Source organism: Pinus tabuliformis, chromosome 8, assembly GCF_031772625.1.
Source record: "Pinus tabuliformis cultivar Carrire ecotype Pingquan chromosome 8, CPIR1, whole genome shotgun sequence".
Lineage (NCBI taxonomy): Eukaryota > Viridiplantae > Streptophyta > Pinopsida > Pinales > Pinaceae > Pinus > Pinus tabuliformis.
Window position 1 is genome coordinate 1,370,052,427 of NC_142294.1, and position 15,296 is coordinate 1,370,067,722.

A 15,296-nucleotide genomic window follows, 5' to 3' on the forward strand; every position below is an offset into this window, starting at 1 on the left:
TCTTTGAATTTGTCAAAGACTTTAGATTTCTTCCCGAGGAAATAAGTCCATGTATTCCTTGAGAAGTCATCTATATATGAGACATAATACATAGATTTTCTTAGTGATGGAACCAATATAGGTCTAAACACATCAACGTGCACCAACTGTAATATTCTTTGAATTTGTCAAAGACTTTAGATTTCTTCCCAAGGAAATAAGTCCATGTATTCCTTGAGAAATCATCTATATATGAGACATAATACATAGATTTTCTTAGTGATGGAACCGACATAGGTCCAAACACATCAATGTGCACCAACTGTAATATTCCCTATAACCTCATAGCACCAAAGGATAATCTTACCTGATTCTGGTTTCCATATAAATAATGTTCATGGAAATAAAAATCTAAAGAGAAATTAAACAAACCTTCTACCATACCATTACTTTGCAATACTCGAACATACTTTTCTTTGATATGTCCTAGTCTTTGATGCCACAACACAGTTCTTTCTTCAAAGGCTGTAAGAGTTTTTCCTTCTTTTACTCCACCTCAAGGGACAATGGAATTGTTGCACCCATCACTAATAATGTTTCCTAATAGATTATAGAAAGTTCCAATCTCAACTCCCCTTATCAATACCAATGCTCCATGAACCATCCTATATGTATCCTTTTAAACATTGTTTTTAAATTAACGTTTACAAGAGCATTTTTGGAAGTACTGCTCCTGAAACCTGCTTCAATGTGCTCAGAACATCAAAATCACCTAGGAACACCTTTTCCTGATCCCAATTTGGTCAAAATTTGCAAAAGTTATGACCAAAATTGTTTCTCCTAGTAAACCTCCACTAAAATTAGAGGAACTCTAGTTAGTTCCACCAAAATTGGAGGAATCCCCGAATTTATTGGACCGCCAAAAATGCCGCTGAACTAATCCCACATTAATTAAATGGATAAACTTGGATTAATTAACGCTAATCTGGATTAGCACTTTAAGCACGTTTTATGGCGCGTTTTAGGCTAACTATTAACCGACGGTTTCCGTGGTAGGTCACATGGTGGCATAAAATGTCGCGGTTATGGTTTTATGTTGTGGTTTGTGGTTAACCGTTAATCGTAGCCGCCGGATGGAGTGTTCACATGGGAGGGGGTTGGCTCCCTCCTAACCCCCAACCGTAAATTGTTAACATAACAAATATACGTGGTGACCGTTGTAGGTTAAGATCCAATGCGGTGGTATAACAATATGTCGTCGAGTTTGTTGGGGCGAGGTCGCGGGTTTGACTCCGCCGACCTACCCAAAATTTTACATTGCATGCCAATTTCCACCATCCTTTGGGGAGGGACACGTGGCAACCTCTAGGCTTGCCACTTGTCCCCTCCTCATTGGTCCACCATAAACCAATAAAAACGAGGCACGTCACCGCACCTGCAAACCAATAGAATTGCGCCACTTGGCAAGTACTGATTGAATGTTGACCATCTCGTTGACTTGACCATTCCCTTGTCACGTCAGCAGTATGGACTACTGACTGTGCAATGACTGTACCTTTTTTTCCTTCAAAAATTCCTCTGTTTGGCAAAGCGGACAAAACGCGATATCTTCCTCATACGAACTCCGTTTTGAGTGAAACGAGTTGCGTTGGGATTGTTTCATCGAGACAGACGCAATATTTCAGGTTTCGAGCAATTATGAGAACTTTTATTTTTGAGCTAAATACTGAGCACCTGATCATACTTGCAAAACCACTTCCTGTGAGGAGTCATATGAAAGGGTGCACCTTAGTCAGCCAACCATGACTTATGATATACAGGTAAACTTGAAGAAGCCAAGTATGTATCCCCTTCTTCATTTGAGGATGTTTTTGCTTATGCAAAAGGAGCATATTTAGATCCCTTCCCTTTCTCAAGAATTTTAGATCTACAATCGTTCTTGTAATGTCATTCTTTTCCACATCTCTAACACACCTTAACAATTTTTCGTAGAGATTTAGATCTTTCTCTAGATTTAAATCTCCCACTAAAGGACTTATTTTTATCTATTATTGGAGTGTTCTCTTATATACAAGACATATGTGCTATGACTTTCCGTGCTTTTCCATCTCATCTCCTTTGATAAGAAGGATGAGACTATTTGATTGAAACTTAAGGTAATTACATTACTACCTATGGAAACAACTAGACTATCCCACAAGTCTAGTAAAGAACACAACAAACTGATACACTTATCTTCATCTGAAATCACAATATCAACATATAATAGTTATCCCACCACAATATTAAAGTGTCATCGAGTCTCCATCCTTCACCCTCAAGTTATACAACTTTTTTTGTAAAAACAATTTGTTCACCAAGGACTTTCACTTGGTACAAAGCCCCTAGCTTGTTCAACAAAGCCTTTGTTGTAGCTTCCCTCGAAACATTCAATAACATTGAATATGAGAAACATAATTGTATTGTGCTCTTCACTTTTCGATCCAATTTGCTCCAATATTTTGTTGACATCCCCATCGATATAAAACTCAGATCCACACCGATCCATTGATATTTGTCCACCAACAAATCTTCCATTTTTAACTTCCATAGCTAAAAAAAATTCTTAGAAAATTTCTCGATCTCTATCTTTGAATTGCTCGCCATTTTTTTCACCACAACAATCACTTCCATAGATCTCCCACTGTAACAAAGTCTACAATAGCCTTGAGCCAAGCCCCTTAGTTACAAAACATCCTCTTGAAACTAAAATTGTTCTGATACCAAATGTGGGTTTTAATCTTGTAGAATTAATTGTTGCAAACAAACTCTTAATAAAATAGAAAAGATATAATAGAAAACACACACATTAACATATAGATTTTATCCTAGAAACCAAAATCGGGAAAACCAATGAGATTTTTCAATATATATTATTCTGTTTAAGATTGCAATACAATATATATCACATGGCATGCATAAACCCCCACCCTATTTACCATGGATTAGAATACAACAATAGTTCCTTAAACGAAACTACAAAATCATGGGCATAACTAACACGTGCCACAAAATTGTTAAAGGCAAAAAATGTGTTCCAAAAATTGTGGAAAACTAACACACAAAAAATGCCTAATTTATTATTATAATTATAATTATTTATTTTGTTTTTAATTTGTATTACTATTATCATCATTATCATACTTATATTATATTTTTATTTTATTAATATAAATTATTTTAATATTTATTTATTTATTTTTTATTATTATTATTATTATTATTATTTTTTATTTATTTATTTATTTATTTATTTTTTTTTTTTTTTCAGGGGTGTTGTCTCTAAACCCCCTGCAAATCCCTTGAGCATAGGGGTTTCACCCTCTGTATGAACCCCCGGCCCCTGTTGCGCATAACGCAACACACAACATGTGTAGATAGTCGTAAAAAGAATATAACGCATGCTCAACATGAATTGGCTCTTCATCAAAATTAACATTGCCACTCAACGACAAACCTTTAAATAAATTACAATAAACTATATCAAACACAAGATAAGAGGTCATAAAGAACCTCTTGGTTTGGGTGAAGTTTAAAAGTTGGTGAGCAATCTCATTAGAGATAATTTAGGCCTAAGTAAAAAATAACACCATTTGTATTGAGAAATAAAGAATATACAAGATATACACGGGGACATGGGTAGTCAAAACCTGAACAACAAGGCACACAAACAACCACACAAAATCCTTATATGGATCAACCAACGTGGATATATAAATTTGGTTAGGATTAACTGGTGCAATAATTGGTTGAACCTGAAAATCCCTAAGAAGATTTGCTCCCCCACCTTAAGCATATAAAAAGAATTTGCATCAAACAACCTAAGCACTCTACTCGGTTTTGGAAGTCACAACATTCTTATGAAAACATTTAGAGTCGACATGATAGAAGTTTGTCCACTTTTCTCAACCTCGACCAATATGTGCTTGGAATCACATCTCTTGGCATAACACGATACCAACTCATTGGAATCAAATGCTTTGAGCATGTAACCAACTTTGGCTATTTCAGATGCCCACACTTTTTTAGTAAGCTTGACCTCTTGGTGCAGTTCAAAATACCATTTGTAAGCTATGGACCACTCAAATCGTTTATTCTCACAATCTAAAGAGTTTGCTATATCACCACATAATGGTTCACTCTTCTCTCGTTTGTCATCTTTTTCACTTTTAAAGTGCTTAGTCATATAAGAAAATGACATGTATAAATTATATTTTCCGTCTAATAGGCACATAGGTAGTGATCTCCATTCTTAAATGAAGCATTAATCCCTTCTATTCATAGTTGAATCAATATACATTTGATGAAAGTCACTTATTTAATGTTAACTTCCTTTTATGTGTGAAATGCTTGGAGGAATATGTGACTATTAGGACTCATTATTTAGGAGAATATGCGACAACTAGGACTCATTATCCAACAACAACCATATCTATTACATCAAGGGTGTGGGAGAGGACATCAACTGTTATTCCTCTCATGAGATCAAATAATGTTACCAATTAACTAGATTCCAATATGTAGTAGACAATGCAAAAATGCATAGATAAAAAACGCAGATATTTGAGATATACATTGTAATCTTTTTGTGAGTTACTAACCCTTATTAGCATTTATGATTCATTGACATTTTCCTAGATCTAGTAACCCTTCTTAATATTCCTAGAGATTGCATTCTAGGTATAGCTCTAGTTCATATTAAAATTACATTCACTACATAAATATATTTTTGTTTAAGAATTATTTAAATTGATTAAAAAATAACTAATTATATGACAAAATTATAGTCTATCTTGGTCGTGATAATGAATCACACTTGTTGGTTCGAAACCCGTCGGCCAAAAATTTCTCCTATATAATTTCTATCGAAAACCTTTGCTTAATTCATTATGAATCACAAACGCTCAATACGGAGAATAAAATCTCTTCTTTTAAAGATTATTTACATTGTTTTAAAAAACAATTCACTATAATATTTCACAATTCTTTTACGAAAGATAAAGTAACGGATATCATGTTTTGATTTTTTAAAATGCCAATCAAAATAAAATAAACAAGAAGGCAGCGTAACCTTGCTATCTTGAAGTCGTTTTTGCTTTTGGTTGCTGTCAGGATCCGATGACAAGCTTTTGATGCTCCTATCGAAACCCTAGGGCCAAACAACCGTGCATTTTGAAACTTCGACACCGGAAAGCAGAAAATTGCAATCGAAGTCGAGTGGATGCGAACTCAGGACCGCACGGCCAAAAGTCCCTCTTTAAATTTCCTCCGCTGTAGAACTTCACAGCTCTGTAAACTCGCATTTCGGAGCTTTTTAACTTCAACAGCAATGGCGTCAACAGTTGTGTAGAATGCGAGCAATTTAACTCTCCTGCCATTTACTCGCAGCCATAGAATATTCTAAAAAAGCTTGTGGAACGTTCCAGATCTTCAAAATGCAATGCTTTCACTGTCCGAGTATCCTTTCCGTGGGAGGAGAAAGGCTTTACTCTTATCATATTCGATCCTCTCCGAGTTCTTTCCAATTCGGCTGGAGTTTAGCTCCATTTTCTGGCGGCATGGCGGCAAATACTTGGAGCTCAAAGTTTGGCGGAGCGAAATTGTTCCATAGCGGGGTTGCTGGAAATGGAGGTGGTTTGAGGGTACGCAGAGTGTGCAGAAGCTCGTATTCACCGTTCAGACAGATGGAGTCAGCTCGCATAAAGGTCGTGGGCATCGGCGGTGGAGGGAACAATGCTGTAAATCGAATGATTGCCGCTGGTCTTCATGTACTTGTACTTTTCCTTGTGCTCTATGAAATTTCCATTCTAAATATTTAGAGAGGTTGCTTTCTTTTCTGTTTTAAAAAACCCATGTAGTTATTTGTGCTAATGGTTCTTTCACATCGAAAAAGAAAAGCTACTAGGTCTATTTGGGCAATTTTAGGTCGCCCTTGAAAAGCTGGAGGATCAACAATTATTCACACTTCTAGTGTTAGGTTCTTCAGCCGGACAATTATGTCATTCACAGCAGATCTTTAGCATTTTTTTTTGGAAAATTCGGAAGTTACTTTGGGAAACACAACTTTCCAGACTAAGCTGCCCCTTTGGCTAAGCTGCTGCACAGCGAGAGGTGTATGCATGCCACCAAAATCACCTTGGCGTAGCACCTTGCCTCAGCAGCTGCCATGTGGGAGGCTTTGAGCCACCTCACCGCTTGCCACCGGACCACACTCACGCGGGATTTCAACTAAATTTTGTTGGAGGAAGTTTTGGGGAAATGCTGGAAAGTGTAAATTCAGTAATTTTTTAATAATAACTGAAAGCGTGATTTAATAATTTCAAAAAGCTCATGTTGCACTCTCATGGGAACCTGATTGTGAATGATATACGGTGTTGGATGATTGTGAGATCATATGTATTCCAATATGCTGTTGAATATGATCGCAGCGTTAAACCTGTTGAACAGTATGTTTTATTCTTGTATAGCAATGTTCTTTTATGGAGGTAGTATCAAGGCTGGTTTAAAGATTGTGCCTTTTTGCCTTGATTAGTTAAACTAGGGTTTCCCTTCTTGATAATCTCCAAACGAAGACCTTACGAGAGGCTTACGGAATGGACTTCCAGAATGCTTGAATGTTATAAAAATGCGGCTTAGGAGGTGATCCAAAGATGGAAACCCTATAATGAACTAGTGGCGAGAAATTCATTCACGTTGAGCATAAGCATTCTTGAGAAGAACATAGTAGACGCTGATCTTTTGAGTAATTTACAACAATGCAAATAAAGAAGATGTTCAATTTCTAGAGGTAGATCAGTTTTCTCCCAACATTTTGGAGGAAATGAGAGCTGAAATTTGTACCTTTTAGCTCTAATAGAAATTTTAGTAGAATGAAGATACAATTGGTTTGAGCTGATGAAAACACATGGACTATTAGTAGTGTTCCACAGGGATGCATCTCCCCACTTGGGAATCACGATTCCTTGCTCCCTTGCGCTCCGGGGACGTCTAGGGGTCGTTTCTCGACCCTCCCAAAAAATGAAACGCACGGAAACTCCAAAGGGCGTCGTTTCCTCCCAAAAATGGAAACGTTTCCTTTGTTTCCCAAAAATTCGAGAAAAAATAATTTAAATAAAGTAAATGTTATGGGAGAGTGCTTCCTATTGATGATCATGAGGTAAAGAATGGCTTCCTAGATGCAATTGCAAAGATCTACAATGAGGAGGGGACAAAACTTCAAAGACATTTTGTTTAGTTTGCATCACTTAGTGGCCCCTTCAACGCATGTGGTGCTCGGGTAGATTGCCTAGATCTAGCCCAAGATGACCCGATTGGTTGGTGGAGGATGCAATCGTATGGTGCTCCAGAGCTCAAACATTAGCTATGCGTTTGTTGTCTCAGATTGCTAGTTCCTTTGCAACAGAGAGGAATTGGTCCATATATAGCTTCATCCACTCTATCAAGAGGAACAAGCTTACCTCTAGAAGAGCGGAAGAGTTAGTTGCTGTGCACAATGCCCTACGTCTTGAGCATAGGAAGACACCTGAGTATTTGAAGGGACCAACGACACGATGGGATGTTGATCCAGAGGATGATGCACAGGTAAGTATGGAGGAGGGACTTGATGAGACACATATGGGGTTGGTTGGTGTGCCACTTAGCATGTTTGAGAATGAAAGTGATTCTGATTCAGATGGTGACATGGTTGATCCTGATTTATTCATGCAACAGTTGGATGCAGAGACTAGCGAGGCATTACTTTGAGCAATTATGCTCATTTGTCATTTGATATGTTCTTATGTTATCTTCTTTTCTGTTTTAGACTTCAGTTGTAGACTTCATTTTGTTTTGAATCTTGATATATGATATATTAGACTTGACTCTATAAAAGTTTGAATCTTGGTGTATCAAATGTGACTTTTATTTCAATATTTAGTATTCACTGTTGGAACTTCAATATGGTTTGAACTTTTATTTTCATTGTACATTGTTATAGTTATATGTATGTTTGTATCATGCTTTTCGTTTTAAATTTGTTAAAATTATATGATTCATCAATTTATCCTTCATGATGTAAGTGTTATATAATGATAAAGACAATTAAATAATAAAATTTCAATGATATATTTATAATTTTTTAGTATTTTTATTTTACCATTTTTGTCGAGGTCCCTTGTGTTAAAGACCCCAACGTGCCCCCATGTTTCCTAAAAATTGGTGGGGAGCTTTTGCATAGGCTGCTCTTGCGTATCCCTGCTCCCCCATCCCCATGTCTCGAAAACTTGGTGGAACACTGACTATTAGTACCTCACTTTGCAATATCCTTATCATCTCATCTAGTAAATACATTATAGGGTGTAGTTCCCTATGTAAAAAAGTCTCTTTAGGCTTCCAATTATCCATTAATTGCAATTCTTCAATCTTGGAGGAAATGTGAGATAATTAAAAAAGTCTCTTTAGGCTTCCAATTATCCATTAATTGCAATTCTTCAATCTTGTATGATATCTATATATGAGTTTGACATTGCGTATTATAGGCAAATAGAAATCAATGAACATTGATGTAATTTAGGCCTCATCTTTCTTCAACACTAGCATAATTGGGTATCACATGGAGAAGTGGTTGATTTATTATGGCTTTTGTCAATTTGGTTCTCAATCTTTCACTTTTTAGATTGGAAGTTTGGATGAACACCATTACTTAAAAGAGAAGTTGGAACAAAGTCAATGGTTGTCAGATTGTCATGTTTGGAGGTAGCATAATGGGTCCCATTGGATTGCATTTTCTGTTTTTAATCTTAATTAATGGGAGTTATAACTTGGCTAACCCGTGGCCTTCGTTATGAACAAAAATACCTTTTCTGATTTATTCACCAACATCTACCTTGGATATTATTATCATTATCATGACACCTCCCCATATTGAATGTAAAATATAGGGCATTACATTTTCCCTCCACCTAGAGTTGTTAGGTCCATGTTGGAATGTTCTATATAACTTCTTTATCCATATCAGGGATATCATGTAAATTGTACATTTTATGTTATTTTGGTTGGGAAACCCCTTTTGGGTCTTGACTAGAGAGGGCACAAAACTCCTTATCATATCATCTTTGGAATCAAAATTGGTAAACTTTGTGTTATAGATGTTGTAGGAAAGCTAAACAACAAAGTATAAAAACCACTGGCTCGAGTTTCAAGCAAGCTTGGTAGCTCTCAAATGCCACAAAACATAACTTGCAAAAGTCCACAATTAATACATCTACGAGTTTCTTGTAGCTATGCTTACATGTATACAACTCTAAAAGGCTCCCAAAATTCTAAGTGCTTTACCGAACATAGAAATTACTGAAGAACATGATGGCTATTGGTTTCTTCTTGTTTGTGGTTGGAAGGGAGGGAGTTTTTGTTTTCAAGTTCCATAGCCGCTATCCTTTGATGAAGTGTGCCCTCTTTTAAATATGATTGGATAGAGTTGTTGTTAAAATTGGCAACTAGGGCCAAACTCCATGTGGTTCATCTTATTAATGGCAGTTGATATTTTTCTTGGATCCCTCTCATCGAGAGGTGTAGGATTGATCTAAAGATTATCCGATTTTGTTAAGTATTCATGGAGATATGAATTTATTAGTGTTATGGGACAATTCGTCAAGGTCGACCAACAACCAAATAAACACCACTTGTGCTCAACGTTTTAGTATAAATAAAGGTGGCTTTCAAGTCATTTCAACACACACTTGGGATCTCTTCCTCTCTACTTGTCTTTGGGTTTTAGTAGGAGGAGATATCTTAAGGGATAACGCTGCCCTAATCTAGAGGGAGTGCCCTAGGCTCTATGCTGCCCTAATATAGAGGGAGTGCCCTAGGCTCTACATTGCCCTAATGAAGAAGCCTTAGACGCAAGAGGAAAGGGAGATCTAGCACGGTGAAGGAAGCCCTAACACTGCCCTATAGAGAAGCCCTAAATGCTGCCCTTTGAAGAAGCAGTAATATGCAGCCATGGAAATGAAGGCAGAAACCCTAGCCGCAGGTCTAAGGAGAAGAGATGCCCTAAACCTAGTTGCTACGTTGCCTAATGGAGATGGCACCTAAACACTGTCCTAGAAGAAGTGCTCTACACATGGAATGCCCTTGCTGTCATGAAAGGAAAAGCCCTTATCCTATATGCAGTCATGAAAGGAATACCATCGCTGTCATGGAAGGAATGCTCTCACACGTAAACGCTAAGATAAAGAAGCCACATCTTTAGCAACCCTTGACGCTGTTCTAAATAAGGATGCTCTATTTGTTGTTTGGATTGAATCACAGTCATGAATGATAGATCCAAGTCTTATGATGAATGTTGTAACATTATAGACAACATAGTATATGACAACAAGATGTATGGTGCAGCAATGGTGTAGTAGTATGGACAACAAGATGTATGGTGCAACAATGGTGCAGATGTATATGACAACAAGATGTATGGTGGAACAATGGTGCAACAATATGGACAACAAGATGTATGGTGCAGCAGTGGGACAACAATGTTACATGGTGCTGCAATGATACAACAATGGGACAACAAAGGCAACCTGGTGCAGCGTATGGTACAACAGTGGAACAACAATGGTCAATGGCATACAGTGCACAATGGGACAGCAATGGTACAACAGTGGAACAACAATGGTCAATGGCATACAGTGCACAATGGGACAACAATGGTACAATGGTACAACATGGGACAACTAGTATTTAGTGCAGCAAATTCATGGTGTTGTTATGGTATGGCAAAGCACAACGGGACAACCATGACATTGTGCAATAGTGGCACAATGGGACAGTCATGACATAGTGCAATAGTGGCACAACGAGACAACCATGACATTGTGCAATAGTGGCACAATGGGACAACAAGCATGTGCAACACGATGAGGTGCAACATGATGACGAGATGCAACACAATGATAGGTGAAGGAGTCACCTTGGAGAATCAGTTGAAGCAGCATGTTTTCTGATCTCATTTATCATCTTGTTAGAGATGATCTATGCTTTTATCTAGATAAGTCAAATTGTTGACCTCTGTTGTAAATGTACTATCTCTCTCTCTCTCTCTTTGTTGAACTATTGAAGAACATATAAGAAGAATTGATCAAGGGTTTCCCCACATTGGGGTTTGTCCCTGCCTAGCGCCACATCTTGTGTCCTCTTGTCTTGGCTTGTCTTTTGCGATTTATGTCTATGTTCTATCTGCAGTTTACTTTAATGCTGATGTGATTGCTAATCTGAAAAAGATATTGAGCTAACTATGAAAATTGAAATAAATTGCTCTTAGCATAGAACATACCTAAACTTAACCTGGTATCAGCGCTGAGGTGAAGACAAAGCCCAAGCAATAATGAAAGAGCAATCATTGAAGACAGCTGGGAAAGGACAAAAGGATGAATGCATTCCTCATCCCTCTTCAAATTCACCAAGGGATAAAGTCGAAGCAGAGTATATCATCAAAATGGCGCAGCAGAAGCTTCTGATGGCCTACCTACAGATCACTTCAATGGGAAGTCCGGATCTCAGGGTGAAAGGAAAGGCAGATGCCTTGCTTACAATAAGTTCGGCCATTATGCGAAGGAGTGTCCAAATGGCAGGGACACATCTATTGATGAAGATAACAATCATTCCAGGGACATCTTCAATGATCGAAGGAATGACAGATAATGCAGGTCATCAAGGAAATGACCGACTCTTCAAGGAAAGCAAGGAACCCCAGGTATGAAGAATCAAATGTTGTTTCTAATAAGATAAAGAAGCGTTATCTTGTATTGGCCCTCTCCTTTAGATTTTGTGGGAATCTGGCTTATTGATTATAGTGCTTCAAGGCACTTCATCGGATAGAAGGGTGCTCTCTCGAATTTGGTAAGAAACAATCGTGGGATTATACTTGGAGCCGATGCCACCTATCCCGGAAAGGGTGTAGGAAATGTTACCCCTCAATTGAATGAGGGTAACTCGATTCATTTACAAAATCTCTTTTATGTACCTGATCGCAAGAAGAACCTGGTGTCCATTTCGACAATGGAAGTCAAAGGTTTCAGGGTGGTATTCATCGATGGAAAGGTACGTGTTTGAAAATAGAATTTTCAAAGATGCTTTTACTCATGGGTTTAGGGTTGGCAATTTGTACCAAGTTGCAGGATGGTCCATTGGGGACCATGTCAGTTGACACATCTCATCTATAGCACCGAAGGTCTACTTATTGTGGGGCCCTACCCGATGTGAGTCAGATGGTGACTGGGATGCCTGAATTCAAAAGGATCATGAAGGTACATGTCTGAGATGTACCGAAGGAAAATCTTACAAAGGGACCATTCCCCTCATGTAGCAGGTTCACAGGCTTGGAACAACCCGAGGGGTTTGAGATTCATCGGGAATCTCATATATGCAGGTGGAAGAAAGCCCTCTATGGCTGGAAGTAAATCACCCCGGGTTTGATATGAGAGGATTGATAATTGTCAGATGAAGCTGAGATTCACTAAGCGTGAAGCTGATCCAAACCATGGTTTGAAGATTGTGGATGATAAACCTCTCATACCGACACCTTTTAAGAACGACCTATTTCTGATAGGTGCAGACCCTCTCACTTGCAGAAGTAAGAGGGAGTTGGATTCCGGATGTGGAATGGTAAACTGCAAGCCCGTGACTACCTCAAGGATCTTAACTTTTAGAAGTTATATGGTGATGATGCCGGACCAGATTTGGAAAATGCCTTTGAGTTTCATAAACTCATTTGCATTGATGTTCTTGGTGAACTTTCGTCCGTATATATGTTTTGCAGTTAGCATGGTGAGCTCATATTTGGTTGAGGCTCACTGGATTTGGTGCCAAGAATCTTCTGAGATATCTTCGGGGCACAATCTCTCATGGATTGAGATACACTGTTGGAAATATGAAACTGCATGATTATTCGAACGCTGACTGGGCAGGCAGTGTGGAGGATCATTAGAGCACTTCTTAGTGCTGGTTCTCTTTGGATTCTGCTTTGATATCATGGATGAGCAGGAAGCAGGAGTCAGTTGCTATAAGCACCGCTGAGACCGAATACATAGCTACGAGTATGATCTCGTGTGAAGTTGCTTGGTTGTGGAAGCTCTTTAGTGAGCTATTTGTACACATGATGAATACCATTATGATCCTCTGTGACAACTAGGGGGGTTCGATTGTTGAGGAATCCTGTATTCGATGATTGCTCCAATAGATAGACATCAGATACTACCTTATCTGGGATATGGTAAGTCAATGAGCGAGGAGGCTCCATCGCATTGAGATTGATGTACAGGTCACAAACATTTTGTCAAAGCCCCGGGGAAAGGTCAAATCTGTGACTTTCCCAAACGACTTGGAGTCGTTGAGAGACCTTCGTATAAGGGTCCTGCATGTTGCATGCATTTTGCTCTGGGAGCTCTGGGGGGCTTGGGGTACTTACTAGAGCAACACACGACCATAGGGTGACTCACCCTCCCTTAATGGTGCGTTGTGTACAGGGTGAATAGCTTAGCCTTCCCTTGTGATACCTTGAGGCGACTTTGGGACAGGATGATTCGTTCTCCTGTGAGCCAGGATGATAAGTTCTCTTGTGGGACAGGATGATTAGTTCTCCTGTCGAGGCATCCTACCCATGTAGTTTGGGACTCATGGGAAGTACCTCTCATTTGATCAATGAGCATGGAAATGGGGTTAGGGACCATAGTAGTACTATCAATGGACACATCGTTGTATCTACCGTACTCCCTATGCTAGGATGACCTCCAACTAATCTGGGATCAGTATGAGTGGTTTGAGACACTCTCTTTTGATATTGATCTGAGATCAATAAAACTGACTTCGGGTCAGTAAGAGTGATATGACACACTCTCTTCAGATGAAACTGACTTCGGGTCAGCAGAGAATAGTATGAGACATTCTCGACCAATTCTTCTTCTTCATGGTTCAGCAAAGCAGAGCAGTGCAGGGCACTGATGGCAGAGATAGTATAGTCAGACATATGGATCAACTGATGGAGTTCTCCCTAGTTGAGATGGAGTGTTAAAATTGGCAACTAGGGCCAAACTCCATGTGGTTCATCTTATTAAAGGCAGTTGATATTTTTCTTGGATCCCTCTCATCGAGAGGTGTAGGATTGATTTAAAGATTATCCGATTCTGTTAAGTATTCATGGAGATATGAATTTATTAGTGTTATGGGACAATTCGTCAAGGTCGACCAACAACCAAATAAACCCCACTTGTGCTCAACGTTTTAGTATAGATAAAGGTGGCCTTCAAGTCATTTCAACACACACTTGGGATCTCTTCCTCTCTACTTTTCTTTGGGTTTTAGTAGGAGGAGATATCCTAAGGGATAACGCTGCCCTAATCTAGAGGGAGTGCCCTAGGCTCTATGCTGCCTTAATATAGAGGGAGTGCCCTAGGCTCTACACTGCCCTAATGAAGAAGCCCTAGACGCAAGAGGAAAGGGAGAGCTAGCACGGTGAAGGAAGCCCTAACACTGCCCTATGGAGAAGCCCTAAATGCTGCCCTTTGAAGAAGCAGTAATATGCAGCCATGGAAATGAAGGCAGAAACCCTAGCCGCAGGTCTAAGGAGAAGAGATGCCCTAAACCTAGTTGCTATGTTGCCTAATGGAGATGGCACCTAAACGCTGTCCTAGAAGAAGTGCTCTACACATGGAATGCCCTTGCTGTCATGAAAGGAAAAGCCCTTATCCTATATGCAGTCATGAAAGGAATACCATTGCTATCATGGAAAGAATGCTCTCACATGTAAATGCTGAGATAAAGAAGCCACATCTTCAACTATCCTTAACGCTGTTCTAAATAAGGATGCTCTATCTGCTGTTTGGATTGAGTCACAGTTATGAATCACAGATCCAAGTCTTATGATGAATGTTGTAACATTATAGACAACATAGTATATGACAACAAGATGTATGGTGCAGCAATGGTGCAACAATGTGGACAACAAGATGTATGGACAACATGATGTATGGTGCAGCAATGGTGCAGATGTATATGATTGCAAGATGTATGGTGCAACAATGGTGCAACAGTATGGTGCAATAGTGGGACAACAATGCTACAGGGTGCTGCAATGATACAATAATGGGACAACAAAGGCAACTTTGTGCAGTATGGTGCAACATATGGTACAACAATGGTCAATGGCATATAGTGCACAATGGGACAACATTGGTACAATGGTACAACTAGTATTTAGTGCAACAAATTCATGGTGCTGTTATTGTATGGCAAAGCACAACGGGACAACC

At 38.9% G+C, this 15,296-nt stretch overlaps 1 protein-coding gene across 2 annotated transcripts in view; it reads left to right on the plus strand.

Moving 5' to 3' along the window:
* The first annotated feature begins 5,102 nt into the window (after positions 1-5,102).
* LOC149240598 (cell division protein FtsZ homolog 1, chloroplastic-like) overlaps positions 5,103-15,296 on the plus strand; it is a 43,705-nt gene continuing 33,511 nt past the window's right edge. The window contains exon 1 of one of the 2 annotated variants that reach the window (XM_089373763.1): positions 5,103-5,792. In XM_089373763.1, the coding sequence (XP_089229889.1) occupies positions 5,454-5,792 (339 nt within the window). In that variant the 5' untranslated portion in view covers positions 5,103-5,453. The remainder of the gene's footprint in view (positions 5,793-15,296) is intronic. The other variant, XM_089373764.1, reaches the window with a different exon arrangement.